This window comes from Schistocerca americana, chromosome 3 (assembly GCF_021461395.2).
Source record: "Schistocerca americana isolate TAMUIC-IGC-003095 chromosome 3, iqSchAmer2.1, whole genome shotgun sequence".
Classification (NCBI taxonomy): Eukaryota; Metazoa; Arthropoda; class Insecta; order Orthoptera; family Acrididae; genus Schistocerca; species Schistocerca americana.
Window position 1 is genome coordinate 428,151,722 of NC_060121.1, and position 14,880 is coordinate 428,166,601.

Genomic DNA, 14,880 nt, shown 5'->3' on the forward strand with positions numbered 1-14,880 from the left:
GCCATGCAGCTTTACTGTACGGTTAAGTGATGACGGCGTCCTCTTGGGTAAAATATTCCGGAGGTAAAATAGTCCCCCATTCGGATCTCCGGGCGGGGACTACTCAAGAGGACGTCGTTATCAGGAGAAAGAAAACTGGCGTTCTACGGATCGGAGCGTGGAATGTCAGATCCCTTAATCGGGCAGGTAGGTTAGAAAATTTAAAAAGGGGAGTGCATAGGTTAAAGTTAGATATAATGGGAATTAGTGAAGTTCGGTGGCAAGAGGAACAATACTTTTGGTCAGGTGAATACAGGGTTATAAATACAAAATCAAATAGAGGTAATGCAGGGGTAGGTTTAATAATGAATAAAAAAAATAAGAGTGCGGGTAAGCTACTATAAACAGCATAGTGAACGCATTATTGTGGCCAAGATAGACACGAAGCCCATGCCTACTACAGTAGCACAAGTTTATATGCCAACTAGCTCTGCAGATGATGAAGAAATTGATGAAATGTATGATGAGATAGAAGAAATTATTCAGGTAGTGAAGGGAGACGAAAATTTAATAGTCATGGGTGACTGGAATCCGACAGTAGGAAAAGGAAGAGAAGGAAACGTAGTAGGTGAATATGGACTGGGGCTAAGAAATCAAAGAGGAAGCCGCCTGTAGAATTTTGCACAGAGCATAACTTAATCATAGCTAACACTTGGTTCAAGAATCATGAAAGACGGTTCTATACATGGAAGAACCCTGGAGATGCTAGAAGGTTTCAGATAGATTATATAATGGTAAGACAGAGATTTAGGAACCAGATTTTAAATTGTAAGACATTTCCAGGGGCAGATGTGGACTCTGACCACAATCTATTGGTTATGAACAGTAGATTAAAACTGAGAAACTGCAAAAAGGTGGACATTTAAGGAGATGGGACCTGGATAAATTGAAAGAACTAGAGGTTGTACAGAGTTTCAGGGAGAGCATAAGGGAACGATCGCCAGGAATGGGGGAAAGAAATACAGTAGGAGAAGAATGGGGAGCTTTGAGGAATGAAATAGTGAAGGCAGCAGAGGATCAAGTAGGTAAAAAGACGAGGTCTACTAGAAATCCTTGGGTAACAGAAGAGATACTGAATTTAATTGATGAAAGGAGAAAATACAGAAATGCAGTAAGTGAAGCAGGCAAAAAGGAATATAAACATCTCAAAAATGAGATCGACAGGAAGTGCAAAATGGCTAAGCAGGCATGCCTAGAGGACAAATGTAAGGATGTAGAGGATCAAGTAGGTAAAAAGACGAGGTCTACTAGAAATCCTTGGGTAACAGAAGAGATACTGAATTTAATTGATGAAAGGAGAAAATACAAAAATGCAGTAAGTGAAGCAGGAAAAAAGGAATACAAACGTCTCAAAAATGAGATCGACAGGAAGTGCAAAATGGCTAAGCAGGCATGCCTAGAGGACAAATGTTAGGATGTAGAGGTTTATCTCACTAGGGGTAAGGAAAATTAAAGAGACCTTTGGAGAAAAGAGAACCACTTGCATGAATATCAAGAGCCCAGATGGAACCAGATCTAAGCAAAGAAAGGAAAGCAGAAAGGTGGAAGGAGTATGTAGAGGGTCTATACAGGGGCGATGTTCTTGAGGACAATATTATAGAAACGGAAGAGGAAGTAGATGAAGATGAAATGGGAGATACGATACTGCGTGAAGACTTTGACAGAGCACTGAAAGGCCTAAGTCGAAACAAGGCCCTGGGAGTAGACAACATTCCATTAGAACTACTGACGGCCTTGGGAGAGCCAGTCCTGACAAAACTCTACCATCTGGTGAGCAAGATGTATGAGACAGGCGAAATTCCCTCAGATTTCAAGAAGAATATAATAATTCCAATCCCAAAGAAAGCAGGTGTTGACAGATGTGAAAATTACCGAACTATCAGTTTAATAAGTCACATCTGCAAAATAATAACGCGAATTCTTTACAGACGAATGGAAAAACTGGTAGAAGCCGACCTCGGGGAAGATCAGTTTGGATTCGTAGAAATGTTGGAACACGTGAGGCAATACTGATCCTCCGACTTATCTTAGAAAACAGATTAAGGAAAGGCAAATCTACGTTTCTCGCATTTATAGACTTAGAGAAAGCTTTTGACAATGTTGACTGGAATACTCTCTTTCAAATTCTGAAGGTGGCACGGGTAAAATACAGGGAGCGAAAGGCTATTTACAATTTGTACAGAAAGCAGATGACAGTTATAAGAGACGAGGGACATGAAAGGGAAGCAGTGGCTGGGAATGGAATGAGACAGGGTTGTAGCATATCCCCGATGCTATTCAATATGTATATTGAGCAAGCATCAAAGGAAACAAAAGAAAAGTTCGAAGTAGGTATTAAAATCCATGGAGAAGAAATAAAAACTTTGAGGTTCGCCGATGCCATTGTAATTCTTCAGAGACAGCAAAGGACTTGGAAGAGCAGTTGAACGGAGTGGACAGTGTCTTGAAAGGAGGGTATAAGATGAACATCAACGAAAGCAAAACGAGGATAATGGAATGTAGTCGAATTAAATCGGATGATGCTGAGGAAATTAGATTAGGAAATGAGACACTTAAAGTAGTAAAGGAGTTTTGCTATTTGTGGAGCAGAATAACTGATGATGGTCGAAGTAGAGAGGATATAAAGTATAGACTGGCAATGGCAAGGAAAGCGTTGTTGAAAAAGAGAAATTTGCTAACATCGAGTATTGATTTAAGTGTCAGGAAGTCGTTTCTGAAAGTATTTGTATGACGTGTAGCCATGTATGGAAGTGAAACATGGACGATAAATAGTTTAGACAAGAAGATAACAGAAGCTTTCGAAATGTGGTGCTACAGAAGAATGCTGAAGATTAGATGGGTAGATCACATAACTAATGAGGAGGTATTGAACAGAATTGGGGAGAAGAAGAGTTTGTGGCACAACCTGACTAGAAGATGGGATCGGTTGGTAGGACATGTTCTGAGGCATCAAGGGATCACCAATTTAGTACTGGAGGGCAGCGTGGAAAATAAAAATCGTAGAGGGAGACCAAGAGATGAATACACTAAGCAGATTCAGAAGGATGTACGCTGCAGTAGGTACTGGGAGATGAAGAAGCTTGCACAGGATAGAGTAGCATGGAGAGCTGCATTAAACCAGTCTCAGGACTGAAGACCACAACAACAGCAAGCTTAGTGATCCATATCTCGAAATTGTTTTTGAGAGTGATACACAGAAGCATATATAGATTATATGACCAACAGATAGCCCCTAAACAGCTTGGGTGTGTTAATGCTGTGCGTACGAGAGAAGCCTTGTTCAGTGTACAAGTATTGTTTCACATATGTACAGATGTAAATAAAAACGTGTTTGCTTGCCTGATAGATCGCTAGAAGGCGTTTGATAGAGTAAAACACGACAAACTGATGGAGATTTTGTGAAATTTGGAATGGAGGAAAGGGATCTGCGAATCACCAAGAACCTGTACTGGAATCAAACAGGAGTGGAGCGTATTGATGGAGAACACACTGAAGCAGTCAATATTCTCAGGGGAGTAGGGGAGGGATGTATCTTGTCACCTGTGCTATTAAGTATTATATGTTTATTTAGAGAATCCCTAGAAATAGAAGACGAATTTTGATAAATAGGATAAGATTAGACAAAATTCGATACGCTGATCATACTATTGTATTTGCTGAGACTATTCAAGCATTACAATCATTAATGGATGGAACCGAAAGAGTTAGCAGTTAGTACGGGCTTGAACTAAACACCACAAAGGCAAAACTCATGGTCGTAAGGAAACTATTATAGGCATAAACTTAGTCATAAACCAAAGAATTATAGGAAAGGTAAAAGAATATACATACCTTGAAACTGTAATAAATGAGAACTGGAATAACTCGCAAGAAATCAAGATTTTCATCGGGAAAGCAAGAAGTGTGTTTCAGAAAATGAGTGCTGTCTTCAAAAGCCATAACCTAACTCTAACAACAAAAATCAGACTTTTGCACTGCTATGTATAATCTGCCCTCCTATATGGGGTACATATAGGGACCTTAAATAAAAACACGGAGAAGCAGCTGGAGGCCTTTGTATTGTGGGTTTATAGGCGGATCATGAGAAAACCTTGGACCCACAGAGTGACAAACGTAGAAGTTTTGAGAAGAATGAACACAACACCTAGATTAATCAAGATAGTGAAATGCCGAAAGTTGCAATATCTAGGACACATCATGCGTAATATAAATAGACAAGATCTGGTACAAAAAATTGCTTTAAGGGAAAATCAACAGCAAAAGAAGACGAATATGTTGTTTTGACAGCCTTAGATGCTGGTTCAGTATGTCTTTAACAGAACTAATCTGTGTTGCTACCAACAAGAGAAGAATAGCCATCATCATCGCCAACATCCGAACCGGATATACACGGAAAGAAGAAGAAGATTTCACATTTTCAATGGCTTATTTCGCGCTTACAGAACCTGTGTTACCTACACAACTGTATTCCGAAATTTCATTACTCTACTTTACTTCTTTTTTGGTGTTTCAATTTTTTCCATCAGTGTACATTACGATTAATACAGTAATTAAGTTACACAAATGATAGAGGATCGAGGAAAGGACAAAGGATATGCAAAAATACACTTGAAGAGAAGTCTTACCAAAAACTAACAAGCATAATTATCCAGTGATTTCTCGCTGTCCGGTAGTTTGTACCACCTAACTGTTGTGAGAGTTTTGTTAGAGATTTTAAATGTCTATGCCTTTCATGTCAAACATAGAAGGGGGAAAACATCTTTCAAAATATATATTACGAAGTGAATTAATACTTGCTGGAATCTTAGATCTAGAATTATAGTTTTATTTCTTTTATTATCGGCTCTCACCAATTGCCGTAGTTGCCTCCGTGGTCGAACTATCTGCAGCAGTTCCAAGAACCGACAATACGATGAACAATGGATATATGGACACAGCCAGAACACTCAGGCTGCGACACACAGAAATCAGCGAAAGGGAGACAAAATACTGCGTACGTCGGCCAAACCTGTGGACAAAATTTTAAGCAGTAAGCTGCAAATAAATGACTGCATTGCTATGCGCTGACTAGTGTCTAATATCCTTCTTAAACAAAATTCTAGAGCAAATTCACATATTTTTCGTGACAGTCACTGTTTTTTACAGACCCTTGAGCGAATAATAGAAATATGATTGTATTATGTGAACTGTAAGATGAAGAACTGTGCGTTTACAAACACGTAGAAAAGGAAAATTTGGCGGTGTGTTATGGCAATGCTGCATTTAACAGTGCCAGGTGTCAGGTTTTCTACATTCGTGTCCGGCCAAATAAATACGAGTCCAGCCTGTATGGCTTTTGTTAGATTTTTTAATCGATGATGACGCATAACGGAGGCCTATACCAAGCTAATGACGTAAGGGCGAGGAATAAGGAGTTATACCAGGTGCTCTAGTGTCTGTATCCTATGTTCTTCTTCATAGGACGAACGAGCTAAACGCACAGCGCAGGGCTGGTTTACCGTTACGGCAAGAACCACAGTCGCGGGGGCCTCCGAGCTTGAGGGGGCCCCTCTATGATTGCTACAAAAATTTGTTCTTACTTAACGAGCAGTTGCTTTTTCACTTTAAAAAAATATATCTTGAATTTTAATGTTATAGTCCGCGCAGTATGCCGTGTCCGATAGATGAGCTTACACCAGGACACGCGTGGGGAAAGTGGTAATGGTGGGTTTAGGGACAGGCGTTGTAGGCGAAATATCGAGGGGAGACCTTGTAAATAAATTGGATATGTTGTCCCCTTTGCTTCTCCACACTGCCAACACATATTTCAGTACATTTCCGGAAAGAACTTGCTAGACGTTGTCCAGTATTTTTGTGGATATCAATGTCAGTAACGCCTGTTGAACATAAATTATCCAAGTTAAAGATGATTAAAAACTATCTGATATCTTTAATGAGTGTTGAAAGGCTAAGAGGCCTTGCCATAATATCTGTGGAAAGAGAGATTGTGCCTTCGCTGAGATGCAGAAGTTGGTGACGGCCTGCTCAAAAAGCAAGAAAGATAGAGATTTAGATCAGTGATGTTTAAAATTAGGCTTCTCTCAGTTTAATCTATAATTAGACAGAATCTATTGAACTATGTGTGTAATTGTGCGTGATTGTAATGATGCATATAGAAGTTATTACTACCTGGTGAGCCGTGCTTCGCTGGGAACCATTGTGAACATTTACTAACGCTTGGTAAAGAGTGACCACAAAAAGAAAACTTACAAAAGTGTGTAAGTCGAATTTATTTCTACTACAGCCGTCACTAGCTGCTTGTCTTAGTTGTAAAAACAGATCAGCGTAGCACATAATCAGGAAACCCAGAACTAAGTGTTCACTTTTTGCTCCTTAAGAAATAAAAATTTCAATCAAACGCCCAAACATTGCAACCGTTGTAATATCTGTTAGTAACCTGATTTTCTAATTTTATGTAAAATATTGTAACCGTAAGCAAAATTTTAATACATTACAAAATCTACATACACGTGCTGCTGTTAAATCTGCGAGTTAAAGAAGTATAATTATACCAGACATTATGCTTCCAGATACAATTTTTTAAGGATTATTTTGCAAGCAGCATTGCAACAGTGAAGCTCCACTTCGCAACGTTTAGTGAAACAGATTGGACCTTTCCAAATGTGAAATCTGCCGTATGTTGGCAGACGTAAGGAAGACCTTTCTGAACGAGTTGGAAAAATATTTAGCGATTTACTACAATAGACACAACGAAATTTAATTAAGACTTTGTTTAGTATAACTGCAATGTTTCAAATGCCTAAAAAAATATTAAGATTCCTATTTCTCCAGTTCTATTTTGTGATGGTTTAAGATACAGGTTCATTCATTCTAAGTGCATATTCGTATATCTTTGGTCCATATTTCCCTTCTTGTAGTGTACGTCTGCGGTATTTTTGTGCATTTTGTAATGTATAAATGTGTGACTTCAACAGAGCAAAGCCAACTGGTGTTGTAGCCAGTGCGGCAGCACCGTTATGTTTAAATTCGAAAAAAATATTTATAAACAGGCATACTATGAAATCATAGGGTAGTCTTACAACTGGAGTTTAACACATTACACTCCATATAAAAAATCACAAAATTAAAATGTGTTTTTGCCAACGAGTCATAAGCCCATGCAAAGTCGCTATAAGGCAGTTTTTTTTTTTAGTTACGCACGTTTAAGGTTGATCTCGCAAAAAGCTCACCATAACTGATTATTAATAAACAATCAGAAACATCCAACCGCCTGTTTCTATTTAAAATACGAAGTCTGGCTTTTATTGCAAAATGTCTGGCTAAATATAACGCCGAGCCCGGCTTTTCTATTTTAGGACTTGGCAACCCTAACTGCATTTCCTTTCTTCTTTCTGTATTTCACTGTAGGCTTTCCAGCAAGATCAACGAGCTTTGTCGTTCCAAATAGTCCAATAGTAGCTCAGATGACGTCTCAAATGTATAGATGAAACACATAGAGGGACAGTATCGATGGAAAAGAGAGCATTTACAGAGAGTTCTCTAACTGTAATATTGAAGAACTTATTTGATACAGGGAGTAACGTTGTCTTACGATTCAATACAGGAAACTGAAACAGACTTTTTTATCACCACATAAATGACCTAACCAGTACACGGAATGTTTCACCAATGAATGAAGACGGAAAGGAATCCCATTTAGATGTGGCTCTGAGCACTATGGGACTTAACTTCTGAGGTCATCAATCACCTAGAACTTAGAACTAGTTAAACCTAACTAACCTAAGGACATCACACACACCCATGCCCGAGGCAGGATTCGAACCTGCGACCACAGCGGTCGCACGGTTCCAGACTGTAGCGCCTAGAACCGCTCGGCCACACCGGCCGGCCCCAATTAAGTAGCTTGTAATATAAGTCAATACACGTATTGTAGGTATTATTTAATTTTTGCGAGCTATTTTGCTGTAACGACCGTGTATAGACGCTACTTAACAAGCCATTTGTTTGCTAATCCTTTAAGTATTCTGTGTAATATGTAAATTAAATTTTTGTAAATGCTCTTACTCAGATTTTGTTTAATGTGTGTACATGGAATCGTTTTGCATCTTATCCTTGATAGCTATTATGTTTGAAAATATTCATGAACAGCACTTATTTTGTGATTAAGAGGAGATTCTAGCACTTTGGACAAATTGTTTGTTACGTTTCGGTCACGCGGCAGTAGGAACGTGGCTAGCGAGAACTGCGAACTGAAGTGTAATGAAGTGCTGAGCGTTTGTAAATGCGCAATATCAAGAAACGACGCCCATACAATTACTGGGGAGTTCATTTGCTCAATGACAATCTGGGTGCACTGGCAACCTCTTCCTACGTAACGTGTTGAAAAACTGCTATACCTCAGTTTTGTAGATTGACCACATATGTACACATTTTCATCGAGCTTATAACGTTTCAAATGGATTTCAGCTAAGTTTTTGTTCTTGTGGAAAATTTTATTCTGAACTAAAATCTGTTCCTCTGTCATGAATTACAATCGTCGTTTTGAGGGATTGTTGTTTCAGTAATTAATTATCTGAAGATTTAGTCAAACCTCAGTTTACATGATTACTATCTCTGAAGTAGATAAAGAGTAATTATGTAGTATTGTTCCTGGCAACTATTACAGTAGAACTACGATAGATTCATTTTGTTACTGCGCAGCACTTTTGTACACGACACATTTCGAATTATTTCTGATCATTGTGGTACGATTAGCATATGAATGCAGTGTGATTGTGCTGACAGTGAAAGTGAATCTGTTTTCGTTTGGTCTTACTGCTACATTTCATTTACTGTGACACTGCTGCATTGTAAGTAAATTGGTGTTGTGGATCAGCGTTGTAGAAATAAATGCTCATTTAAATTACATTTTTGAGAAGGGTTTTACAAAATTTGTCTGCTTTGTTTTTTGTACATTTTTGTGTGCACTATTTTAGAGGGGATAATTTTGTATGATTTTTGGGTCTTGTTGTGTGATTTACAAAATTATGAAAATCATGGCCACGACCATTCCTGATAGTAACTTGATTACAGTCAATAATTCACTTTATGCAATAATTAGAATTTCTGACACACAGCTGGTAACAACATCTCATGATATTTTCGAGGCAGTTCAGTGTTACTTTAACACAGTCTTTCTCAATTACATTAAATGTACATTTCAATAGAAATTTTGAAGTTAATTCATTAGTACTTTATACACTGTTAGAGAGCTGTTCCACTAGACTTGGAGATTATCTCATGACAGGACTGGGTCTTATTGTTAGAGTATAATACAATTGCTGCCTTCACGTGTAGTAACCGCCTTTGCTAACACCATACCAACAAGTGTTATACAGTCCCGAACTTATAGAGGTTTGGGAGTGAATTCCAAAAAGCTATGACGAAATTAATATAGGAATTCAACAGGAAAAAATTTAGTATATGAAATTAGAAACTGAAATAACGTAAAAAACGCATGATAGTTCTCAGGGTTTCGATGTAGTGTGTCTGAAAATGCAACAGATAGTAGACATTTTCGAACATTGATGTCTGTGGAAGGAAAAGTCAGTTCAAGTGCTATAACAGAAATAATGAGAAAATTACCACTGACGATACAATGTCTGTGGAAGGAAAAGTCAGTTCAAGTGCTATAACAGAAATAATGAGAAAATTACCACTGATGATACAATGTTACTAAAAACACGGGATAAAGTTAATTAAAACCGATCTTACTGAAACAGAAACATGACAAAATTAACTAAAATTATCTTACTGAAAAAAATAAAATGGAATCTTTCTAAAAAATGAGGAAGATTAAATAGGAAGTGAAATAACACATAAATGATTGAAAAAAGGATCTGAAAACAAAAGTAGGTAGCAAAATCTCTTTCATTAATTAATGAAAGAATGAGTACAGAAGCAATAATTAGAATTTATAGAAAGGACAGATAAAAATATAAGTGAATTAAAAATTAAGTGATAAACGGTCAAACTTAGAATCACGAGTTACTGAGAAAATTAGAGATCTGGATACAGAGCTAGAGGACCAGGAAAATAAGTGCAAGAAAGGAAAAAATGAAATTAGACTTGTCTACGATCACCTGACCCTTGAGCATACCAGTAAATCTGGATAGAAAATTAAGGAGTTGGGAGATGCTACATACAAAGTGCCAGGGCGTGTGGATAGTTTAGAGAGCAATTTTCAGTGCAATGAGGTGGTAATGAAGCCACAAGTTAATTCTGTAAGAGAAAATTATTTTTTTATTCTATACTTCGATCCTAATGAAAGTTTTCAACCTGCAGCATTTTTTATTAATGTGTTGAGAAGTGACTTCACTGAAGATTGTCAGAAAAGTATAAACTTAGACAACCAAGAACCTTATTAAAGAGATACAGTATTGAGTGGGGATCAGACATACCAAAAAGATATGGAAATTTTCAAGACCCTACAGAGCGACTCTTAGAGGAGTATTGGTCGAAGGAGAAGCTAAAGGATGTGAAGAAACCTTTTATATGGACACAATGTTGTATTAGGCAGTCAGCAAAGTCTATGGAAGAGTACTGTGAACATTTAATTTTTACTATGTATTCATGTACAAACCGCATCATAAAGTATACAGCAAATAAAAAAGCCAAGTACATAATTTAAAATGCAAAATAGGTATGTTTCTATAAAAAATACATGTCAAATACAGAAATAAATAATAACTGGCAAACAATGCTGTACAATCGCGATAAAGTCATGAGAGTATACGCTCTGCTTCAAGACTGCTTGTGTCGCAGTTATATTAATATGTTAAAGGACACTTTCTTTGAGTTCTCAAGGCTGTGCGCCTGGTTGGTTAGGAAGGAGTTGAAGTTTGTGATGTCTGATCATGGGTGTAATCCCGAAACGCGTAACATGCTCTAATAAAAGAGTCAACTGAAGATCTCTTGACTTTATTGCGATTGTACAGCATTGGTTGCCAATTGTTAACATATAAATGATCGCAGCTCTCAGGCGGGATTTTATGTCCTGTTTATCAGAAATAAATAGTCAAAAATACAAGATACATCATATTTCGCTCATCCTGAATTTGATGTAAGCTACATCTGTCTTAGAATGATTCAGGGGATCCTCTTGAGCACACTCTCTGGGTGCATGCGCTAACGGGAATTTTAGAAGGTTTGCTTTTCACCACACACACATTTGTCACTGTCAGTGTAACCCTGCCTCCTCATAAGTTGTTTTGATCACACCGCGCCAGTATGAAGTCGGTTCAGTGTTTTCCAGCGTCGCCAGTATAGGTGGAGCCCTGGAGCAGAGCTTCCTCTGTGAAAAGGGCTTCTGGATTTTCTTCTTGCCACAATGATTTTATGGAAGTTTCAGTTGGTTGTACTGAGTATATAAAACTTCATCTGGGTTTCATCTGGATTTAAGCCTTTTGGTCATGGTTTGATGCTTGTGTAGCGGGTGACGCTGGTCATTCATCTGTTTGCTCCTTTCTTTCAAGTTCAGGCATGATCTTCTCACTTTTGGTGGGGCAATACCCTATACTAAATATAAGTGGTCCACTACTTTATGTGTCAAGGAACCAGTTATCTTCGTGCAGGTATCGTTTAAGACCACGAGATCGTGACGATATCTTCCCCAAACTGGGCATCCATACTCAGGAACCGAAAAGCGAGTGATGTGGAACGGAGTATACTCGCATTGGTGCCCGACTTTGCACATGTCACCTTATTCAGTACGCCATTATGTGTTTGCATTTTAGCTTTTGTTATCTCGATATGTATCTTAAACATTGTTGGGCAAATTAAAATGGCCCAGACGAGTGGATACGATTTGTGACAGGTTAACGTAGGAGGAAAACACTTACAGTAACTTCCAAATAGGGTGGAGCCACTGTCCATGCATCTGGCCAAACCTTGGAGCATATTTACAAAATCTTCACACCTGACAGAATTGTTAGCAGACAATCTGGAGGTGGCCCTAGCTGGCCACCCAGATCATCTGATCTGTCAGTGTGCGATTACTTTGTGTGGGGAGCCGCCAAGTCCCATGTGTACTGCAAAACCCCCCATAGTCTTCAAGAACTGCAGCAGAGCATTTCACATTAGATTGCAGCAATTCCACCAAACCAGCTTCGATCCGCCTTCAGCAACTTGATGACCAGGGCCAAAAACTGCCAAGAGTAAATTGGTGGTACTTTCAACATCTGATACCGTCAGGTTACTATTATCTTTCCCCTGCTGTGTTTCTTGGCACCTTGGAACACTGTTCTCTGGGCCACTTTTATTTGCTCCACCCTACATGTCAAGTTGTGTCTAGAGTGACTTCTGGGTAGGATGGATGGGGACAGTTGTTCAAGCACGTACCATTCTAGATGATATTGAGCTCCTTTTGCTGCCTCCCGTTTGTTAAGGTGGTAAAGACCTCTTGTGTTTTCATGGGGTTTGATTTTAGATTATTACATATGTGACAGTTTGTAAGCACTCTGAGATCTTCGCTTAGGCCATTTTCAATGTCATTAAAAGATTTTTCTTGATGTGCAGTTGCCCTATCATCTGTGTAAATAAAAGATTTGGCCTTTTCGCCAATAAGTTGTATGTTAAACACCAGTGACGACAGCAGACTACCTTGTGGCAAACCGTTCTTCTTATTTCCCCATCTGCTTCTCGTTTGTTGGGATTCGATGAATCTTCTTTCAACCAACAGTGTAGTAAGATTTTTTACGCATCTGTCATTTTTTGTCATCTGATTTTTAGAGATAGGAGATCCCAGGTTTAAACTGTATGCTTCAGTTAGGTCAATGAACACTAATCTGCCCGAAGCTGCCTCTCAAAACCATCTTCAATAAACTGAGTCAGAGTGAGAGCCTGACCAGTGGGGAACCATTCCCAATTGTGACCCCCTCCCTCTCAGCTCTCCCGCCCGTCGATTCGATGCCTGTCTGGTATCATTCCATGAATTACGTTATCAGGGGGGCTACATCGGATCAGTATGAACATAAAGACATTGAAGAGTGCGGTCGAACACAGGGTGGTCAGTGAATGGTCGTGACAGGCCAAAAGGCCCAGTGGAGACTCTGTTGACAATATATAACGCCATTATTTAATTCCAGTATATGACATGTCATAGCCCAGCGAGGCAATCATGTGTCACTCTGTTGTTCTTGGTCTGCGCTGACGTATCGGCAGTGGTTTCTGCAGACAGAAGCGCTGTGACACGTTACTGGCCTCTAAAGGTCACAGCTGTGACGTCGGCGGCTCCCTGCTTCCCTTGGTGGCACGGTACCCTGACGGCCCCATGGCTCCGCACGCATTTACCATGGTGGCATGTGGAAATGATAGTGCATGGTCTTCAGCTTGCTGCCCTCTGGCAGCAAACAGACGGCAGCTATTGGACAGCAGCTGATGGTGAGACACTAAGACACACTATGAACTTAGTGCTGGTGGCAGCACTCATACATATGGCTACTGCTGGTGATGCCCAGACGTCTCCCTACCTGCCGTGGCCTTCGGTGTTGTAGTGCTGCTACTGGACTCAGGCAATGACTTCTGTCTCAAAATTCAGATGTTTTTATACCGCTCTGAGGCTTATTTGTTTCAGTAATACCTGGCACCCAGTCACGTTGCCTGTAACAAGACTTATGCCGTGGTACAGCGCCATCGACCTAACCACTACAGCCGTTATAAGTGTACAGTGCAATTTTCCACTGAGTGCGGCTAGCCTCGTCCCACAATCCCCTTAGGCGTATGTTATTCTGACCAACTGTTATCACACGTACAGCTATCAGTCTACAGCTATTTATGTACTGATTCACGGTATCATTCTCACTACTTCTCATTATTTTAGCTAAAAACTGGTTACCAGCGTTACAATACTAATATTGTAGGCAGCCTATTGGAGAAACTACCAGTTGGCAAAGAATGTTATATGCTACCCAGTATTTAAAAAAAAATTGTAAAATAAGTGGCTAAAATTGACAGATGGGATGTAGGTAATTATGGATATGATATTAGGCAGAGTGAATGAAATCATGATAATGTGAGGCATATGAATAAAATGAGCCTAAATAACTATAGGAGTTGAGACAGCAGAGGCTGGGGACTGTTCAGAGGAAGTTACTGTCAGGGAATACAGGGCTCTAGAGAGGACACGAGATCAGTAACGATCCATAGTGAAGTGGTCCAGAATAGAGAACCCAAATGTATTGCGATACAGTACCCTAAAGTTATCAAAAGATGTAGGTGTTCAGTGTAAGTGGAAACTAGCAGACATAACATGGAAAGAAGAGAAAGTAGCTACGAATACCCGGGTAAGAGAGTGCATAAGGACTGTAATGCAACAGAAGAGAAAAGATCACAAAGGAATGTATTCTAGAATTAAGTGGCAATCGTGAAGGTTTAAAACAAAATGAAGTGTGGGACTTAAGAAATGAGGAAAGAGAGGCAAGTGTAGAGTAACATGTAGGTAACATAGAAAAAGAAGAAGGTAATAGATAATAAAGGAAGCAACGAGGATAGTGGTGCAGGTAGTGATGAAAGTAGTGGATAAAGTTGTGAAGGAGATGCTGGATCATATGTTTGTAATGAGTCTATTATGAAAGGTGTTGTGGCTGACAAAGAGATAAGTAAGGGAGTGCCAGACGATAGCATGGCTATTGCGCAACTGTTTAGTCCTTTAAATAATAATTGTGCTTTTATGGTTTACAAACAGCATGATATGGTAGGGTAGGAAATAAGGGAAGGCAGTGAAATGGAAATCAAGTAACTGAATGCTACGATAAAAAGGGCTGGAGATTCACATTTAAAAACAGGAGAGGATGATAAATAAAC

General features: G+C 39.2%; 1 protein-coding gene across 1 annotated transcript in view; it reads right to left on the bottom strand.

Moving 5' to 3' along the window:
* Positions 1–14,880, bottom strand: part of LOC124606139 (solute carrier family 22 member 7-like) — a 116,832-nt gene that overhangs the window by 59,648 nt on the left and 42,304 nt on the right. The window contains exon 4 of the mRNA XM_047138104.1: positions 4,890–5,047. Within this exon, the coding sequence (XP_046994060.1) occupies positions 4,890–5,047 (158 nt within the window). The remainder of the gene's footprint in view (positions 1–4,889; positions 5,048–14,880) is intronic.